The 7,428-nt window shown below is 43.5% G+C and overlaps 1 protein-coding gene across 1 annotated transcript; it reads left to right on the forward strand.

The window, feature by feature from the left end:
* Window positions 1-5,610: 5,610 nt before the first annotated feature.
* On the forward strand, window positions 5,611-7,173 carry LOC115695144 (uncharacterized). Its single transcript, XM_030622234.1, has 4 exons — window positions 5,611-5,924; window positions 6,006-6,359; window positions 6,444-6,792; window positions 6,910-7,173. Exons 1-4 carry the CDS (start codon window positions 5,611-5,613, stop codon window positions 7,171-7,173), a joined length of 1,281 nt encoding a protein of 426 aa, XP_030478094.1.
* The last annotated feature ends 255 nt before the right edge of the window (window positions 7,174-7,428 follow it).

Raw genomic sequence — 7,428 nt, forward strand, 5'->3', positions numbered from 1 at the left:
GGCATCTGGCTTTTGCAGTATTTTTCATACTGGTTGGTCGGTGTACACCCAAACAGGATGAGCTTGAAAGTAAGGTCTTAGCTTTCTTGTTGCTAGGATGAGGCAGTAGGCGAGCTTTTCTATCAACGGATATCGGCCTTCGGCCTCGATGAGTCTTTTACTGATGATAGACTGGATGCTGCACGCCGTCTTCTTCTCTGATCAGTACGGCACTCACGGCATGCTTCGTTACTGATAGGTATATCCCCAGTTCCTCACCGTCCAGAGGTTTAGAAAGGACGGGAGGTTTTTCAAGCTGTGTTTTTAGATCTTGAAAAGCTCTTTCACATTCTTCTGTCCATTCGAACTTTTTGTTTCCTCGCCGGATGTTGAAGAATGGGACACATTTATCCGTTGATTTTGACACGAATCTGCTAAGTGTTGCGATTCGACCAGTTAGGCTTTTCACCTCTTTGGTTTTTGTTGGCGAGTTCATATCCTGGAGGGCTTGGATTTTTTCTGGATTGGCTTCAATTCCTCTAACATTGACGATGAAGCCTAGAAACTTTCCCGAGCTAACTCCAAAGGAGCATTTTAGGGGATTTAGTTTCATGTTATATTTCTTGAGGACTTTGAAACATTCATCAAGGTCGTCTATGTGACCCCAACCTTTTTGGATTTGACGAGCATATCATCCACGTTCACTTCCATATTTCTGCCGATTTGGTCTTTAAACATCTTGTTGACCAATCTTTGGTATGTAGCTCCGGCGTTTTTAAGACCAAATGGCATGACTTTGTAGCTGTAGAGACGCATATCTGTCTGGAAACTTGTATGTTCTTGGTCTGGTGGATGCATTTTGATTTACTTGTAGCCCGAATAAGCATCCATGAAGCTTAATATTTTGTGCCCGGCTATTGCATCGACGAGCTGATCGATTCTTGGAAGTGGGAAACAGTTTTCAGGGCATGCTTTGTTGAGGTCTGTAAAGTCAATACAGACTCGCCATTTCTTGTTCGGCTTAGGCACGAGTACTGGGTTCGCGACCCAAGCCGGGTAAAAGGCTTCAATGATGAAGTTGTTGTTGCGCAGCTTTTCAACTTCATTTTTCAAGGCTACTGCTCGTTCTTTATCCAACAGTATTCGTTTTTGCTGAACTGGCCGGATGTTAGGATCGATATTCAGGACGTGCGAAATAATAGAAGGATCAATCTCGACCATATCCGCATGTGACCAGGCGAAAACATCTAGGTTTGCTCTCACAAATTCTATCAATTCCGATTTTACTTCGAGCAACAAACCCTTTCCAATTTTTAGCTTTCTAGTCGGGATAGCTGGATCGATCTTGATATCTTCTAATTCTTCGACAGGTCCAACATTGCTGCTTGGGTCCCCAAGTCGAGGATCCACATCTTCATCCTCGCCTTGGGAAGTTTCCTACTTGGGAATATTTATTCCCTTGTCTGGGCTGTGGCTGGAGGATATTTCCTTCTTAGCCTTGGCCACTACAAGGTTGTAACATTCCCGAGCAGATTGCTGATTCCCTCTAAGACACCCTACCCCGTTTTTTGTTGGGAACTTCAGGCACGAGTGAAATATTGATGTGACAGCTTTAAGTCATACAAGGCTGGTCGGCCTAACATTACGTTAAAGGCTGAAGGAACATCCAATATCAGGAATTGTGCCATGATAGTTATGCTCATCGGAGCTTGTCCAACTATGAGGGGTAGCCGGATTTGTCCTAGAGGTGCAACTCCTTGACCAGAGAAACCATAGACGGGCTGAAGGCATGGAGTCAGATCCTTGAGGGTGAGCCCCATCTTCTCGTAAACAGTCTTAAACAAAATGTTTGAAGAAGCCCCATTATCGATCATGATTCTGGCCACCATTTTGTTTGCTATCTGGACTTCCATGACCAGTGGGTCGTTGTGCGGAAATCTTATCTGGACAGCATCTTCGTCGTTGAACGTTATGGTTGGCTGTCCTGCGCGTGGAACTTTGGGCTTCCTCTCTTCCACAGCCAGGATGACTTCTTCTTGCGCGTACTGAGCAGTTCAGGCATATCTCTCTTGAGCTTTGCCCGTGTCTCCAGCAATGTGTGGGCCTCCAATAATGACTTGCAAGTGTCCATCTATTGGCGGAGGCATCAGATCCTGGTTATTCTGCCCTTGGTTGGCCTTGACGTACTTCTGTAAGTGCGGGTTGTTTTTCTGGATCAAAAGTTCTATTTCCCGCTTCAAGTTGTAACATTCGTTGGTGTCGTGCCCGTAGTCTCCATGGAACCGACAAAATTTTTTCATGTCCCTTTTGTTGGTATCTTTTTTCATGGGCCTGGGCTTCTTGTACGGAATTAACGACTGAGTTGCTATGTACACACTTTCTATATCTTCAGTTAAGATAGTGAATGCAGTATGTTTGGCGTGATCACGGGGAGTCTGTCCAGGCTTTTCGGTGAACTTTCCCTTCTTCCCGTTTCCTTGCTTGTGGTTGTTGCCTGAACGCTTGCCACTTGAACTGCTGGAATAGTGGGGAAGTTGGGCGGACGTTCCAGTGGAAGGAACCTTCGTTTTTCTTGGCTTTTGCTCACCTTCTGCTCGCTGAATGGCTTCTTCGAGCTTGATGAAACCTTCGGCCCGGTCAGAAAATCACTCATTGAGTCGACCGGTCCGTTTTTCCTTATATCCTTCCACAGTTCGCCAAGGACTTCAATGCCCCCCAGTATCGTGGATAACTTTCCATCCTCGGTTACCCGTGACACCATGGTCGCTTCCGTCATGAATCTGCTGATGTATGCCCGGAGTGGCTCGCCTGGTCACTGTTTAACTTCGACCAAATCTCCCAGATGCAATGGGAGCTAGCGCGAGGAAGAGAATTGTGCATGGAATTCCGAAGAGAAGGTTTTCCATGAACTAAACTTTCTAGGAGCCAACTTGAAATACCATTGTTGTGCGGCTTTCGACAGAGTGGCGGGGAAGATTCTGCAACATACGTCCCCTCGCACTCCTTGTAAATCCATTTACATCTCAAAATATTTAGGATGGGTCTTCCAGTGTACATTTTCCACGTTGGCATCTTGGACTTGTGGGGTAGTGGCAGGAGATTGATTTCTGGTGAGAAAGGAGTTCCGCGTGCACGGTCTAACTCAAGATCCTTGTTACGCTGCCCGGCCATGCCATGAAACATATTCTTCAGTTCGTCGAGCTGGGCTTGTACGGCTGGGCTGACTTGATTGGCATTTTGGTCAGGTTGGATTACATCAGCATCTTTCTGAGCTGGGATTTGAGTATGGGCTCTGGGCTGCACGTTCGTTATAGTATTCTTCTCGTCTGTTCCCCTTCTTCTGTTTAGATCGTCCCTTAGGTCATGGGTTATTCCCAACCTATCGAACACAGAAGAACCTGGCTGCCTTAGCGATTGGTTTGCTTGGTTGACAGGTGGAATGGCTCCATTATTCTACGTGGATCCGTCGAGCATGGCTCCTCCTGATGAATTCCCGGACAAGGTCTGTCCGCCTACCTCTTGGCCCACGAGTGGAACTCGTGACCCGGGATTGGACGGCTGACCGTTGGTTGTCTGGGAGGCACTCACCGTTGGGTCATCCTCCGTTTCTCCCAAGGGAATGACGCTCGGTGCTTGTTGGCCTACAGTCTGATAGGCTCTTCGTATCAGCACAGTAGCTTTCCGACTATGGTCTTCGATTTCTGCATGGTGAGTCCTCAATGCCTCCATCTCTTTGTCCCTCCATTCGGCGAACATACGCCTCTGTTCGTCAAATGCGAGGTTTACGGCGGCACGTAATTCCTCCTGATCATGATGCAGAGCATTGCTATGACCCTGCATGAGTTCAAGCGCAGCGCGGAGATTTCGCAATTCGGTTGCATCTCCGATGGTCGTTTGGGTGTTGATGCCTGGTGGAATAGTCGTGTTATGAACGCCCTGGCTGTGTGCGGAACCGTTGTTTCCAATCTCTTGCACACCAGGCGCAGTTTCAGTAATAGGAGTTGTCCCACCATTCACCACGCTTCCCGTCTGTCCAAGATTGACAGCGGGTGGAACCCTTGAACTCCCTGGGTCCTGCAATGTCGGATACAGCGTCTGTGAGCTTGTTGGGTTGGACAGGCCTCTACGAGTTTGTACCATTGTGTCGAATATTGAAAAGAGCGGTCTGTGATTCTCCTCTCAATGAAAGCACCGAAATGTTGACTTCGCTTTTAGCAATAACAAAACACAGAAATTTTATAGAGGTTCAGCCCCAAGCAGTTCGGTAATAGCCTAATCCTCGTTATTTGTATTGACTTAAGAACAAGGAAGAAGTTTCCTTTTCTTATAGCTCTTACAATAGTATCTCTGAATATATAATTCTTAGGTAGCCTTAGCTTACAGCGTTTCGGCTTACAATTTTCCGATCGTCTGCCCAGTGAACATTCCTCACTATTTATAGGGCAGGAAACTTGAGGAGGAAGAGTTTCCTCTCTCGTTACAATGCGCATAAACAAAAAGATCGTGTGATCAATGCTGAATGCAAGGATCGTGGGATTGACGCTGAACACACCGATAGTGGGATCGTGTGCGTGACACATCCCCGTAAGTTGATCCCTGAGTTGTAGGGATTGAGCTGGTGACTCATGATGCGTTAAGCTAAATTCGCTAAGTGTTGATCATTCTGCACGGCTCGTTGAATATTTTATTCTAGACGTGCCAGCGAGGCATCTTGCTCGGCATATCGTTCCGAGAAAATGCTCCAAGTGGAATCCACGTGTCGCCATTCTTGTGATGCCACGTCAGAGTGTCAAATTTAGGATAACAAGTTGCATAATGAAGAGAAGGAGGCTCGAGAAAGATATGTAAAGGTACAGCAGGATTATGTATCTCTCCTGAAACAAAAAGCAAAAGTGGCATGGATACATGATGGAGATAACAACACAGCTTTGTTTCATGCTAGCATAAAACAAAGATTGAGGCAAAATAGGATCTTCTCCATTGAGCAACAAAATAGAGAGAGGGTTAATGACCCGATTATGGTGCAGGAGGCTTTTCTAGATTACTACAAAAGTCTATTGGGAACTAGAATGGAAAATAGGAAATCAATGGTCAAAGGCATTTTGAGAAGGAGTCCTATGGTATCTCAAGAACACTCAGAGTTGCTTATGAAGAAAATCACAATAGAGGAAGTGAAGAAAGTCCTTTTTGACATTCCTTGATCAAAGTCTCCTAGCCCTGTTGGGTACTCTAGTTATTTTCTCCAAGATAACTGGGAAACCATTTTTCCAAGCTGTCGCTTCTTTCCTTGAGAATGGCATGATTCTTAAGGAAATCAACTCAACTGTGATTACACTGGTCCCCAAGGTAAGATGTCCTAATACTGTTAAAGATTTTAGACCTATTGCTTGTTGCAATGTCATTTATAAGATTGCAACTAAGCTTTTGAGTTCTAGAATCAAATTAGTTTTACCTGATATTATCTCTCATTCATAAAGAGGCTTCATCAAAGGCAAATTTATAGGGCACAACATTATGATCTGCCAAGATTTGATCAGGAATTATGGCAGGAAATCCAACAAACAAGGATGTGTGATTAAGTTGGATATTCAAAAGGCATATGATACAGTGGAGTGGTAATTTATTGAGGAAATGCTTCATGGACTTCAGTTTCCAGTTCCCTTTGTCAAACTGATCATTCAATGTATCTCAACACCTAGGTTCTCTCTGATGTTCAATGGGACTCTCCATGGTTTCTTTGAATCTAAGAGAGGCCTAAGACAAGGGGATCCTATATCTCCATTACTATTTGTAATAGGAGTGGAGTATCTATCTAGACTGATAGGGAAAGTTAGGGACAAGGAAGACTTTTGTTTTCATGATAGATGTACTGAGCTCAAATTGAACCACCTTACTTTTGCAGATGGTGTAATATTATTCAGCAAAAGGGATGAGAGAAGTGTCAGGTACTTGCTGCAAGCTCTGAAACTTTTTTCTATCACATTAGGATTGTAACCAAGTCCCACAAAAACTGCAATATATTGCAGTAACATGGAGCAATCTGTAGTAGAGAGGCTGCTGAAACTCTCTGGGTTTTCAAGACAGAATTTGCCTTTCACTTACTTGGGAATACCTATCAATGTCAGGAGAATATCAGGAAAAGAATGTGAAATACTGATAGAGAAGATGACTACTAGAATTCGGAGTTGGAGTTCGAGGAACTTGTCCTTTGCAGGGAGAATAGTTTTGATCAATTCTGTCCTAATGGCGATTCAAGCATACTGGAGCCAAATTCTTATCTTACCAAAGAAAATAATTAAAGGCATTGAAGCAGTTTGCAGAGCTTTTCTTTGGAAAGGGCAGTCAATGTTTCGGGGGCTGGAGCAATCAATTGGGACACGGTTTGCACTTCAAAATCAGCAATGGGTTTAGGTATTAAAAGAGTTGAAGAATAGAACAAAGCGGCTATGTGTAAATATGTTTAGGCAATCGCAAATAGCAAGGAGTCTTTTATGGATGAAGTGGATTCAGAGTGTGTATTTGAAGAAAGGGGATTGGTGGAGCTACACCCCTTCTATCCATGCTAGTTGGTATTGGAAGAAGTTGGTGGCTCTAAAGGATCAAGTGAGGAGTTTGATAGATACAAGAGAGTTTGCAGCACACAAATTCTCTATTACAGCAGGCTATAAAATTCTAACTCCCTCACTAACCAAATCATACTGGAGTAAGGAGGTTTGGGCTCGTTTAAACTTACCTAAACATTGTTTTATTCTATGGTTGGCAATGCATGGTAGGCTGAAGACAAAAGACAGACTGAGTAGAATGGGAATACAGGTAGATAAAGGCTGCTGCTTGTACCAGGATGGGAAAGAAACAGCTCAACATCTATTTTTTGAGTGTAAGTTTGCAGTGAAATGCCTCAACAGACTTAAGGAATGGCTGGGATGAAAGGTGAGAAGTGAGAGCTTGCCTAACATCATCAGGTGGATCGGAAAATCGAAAATAAGCAGGGGTAAGAAGCAAATTTTGGCTTCTGCAACAGCCTCTCTGGTTTACCATCTGTGGACAACAAGAAATGTTGTCATATGGAAAGGAGAACAAGCAGCAATAGGTCGAGTAAATGTAGAGATAAAGGAGAAGTTGAAGATGAGATTAACAATGTTTCAACCTCAAAAAATTGGCAGGCAGGACAAAGAATGGATCCAATCATTGTAAAAGAATTTATGCATAGCAATACTGGAATATCCAACTTGTAAATAGAGATGAATTTTAGGGCCTCTACTTGAGGTGCCTTTAGGATGTGCAAATGATATGTTTTATGCAATACAACTCACTAATTTATCAAAAAAAAAATAATTTTATTAAGTAGTGTACTCATCTTTGAGCTTTATATATATATATATATATATATTTGAAAAAAAAAATTAGAAACAAAGAAGAAATTAGTGTAGAGGGTTTATGATGTTATGC

This window comes from Cannabis sativa, chromosome 6 (genome assembly GCF_029168945.1).
Source record: "Cannabis sativa cultivar Pink pepper isolate KNU-18-1 chromosome 6, ASM2916894v1, whole genome shotgun sequence".
Classification (NCBI taxonomy): domain Eukaryota; kingdom Viridiplantae; phylum Streptophyta; class Magnoliopsida; order Rosales; family Cannabaceae; genus Cannabis; species Cannabis sativa.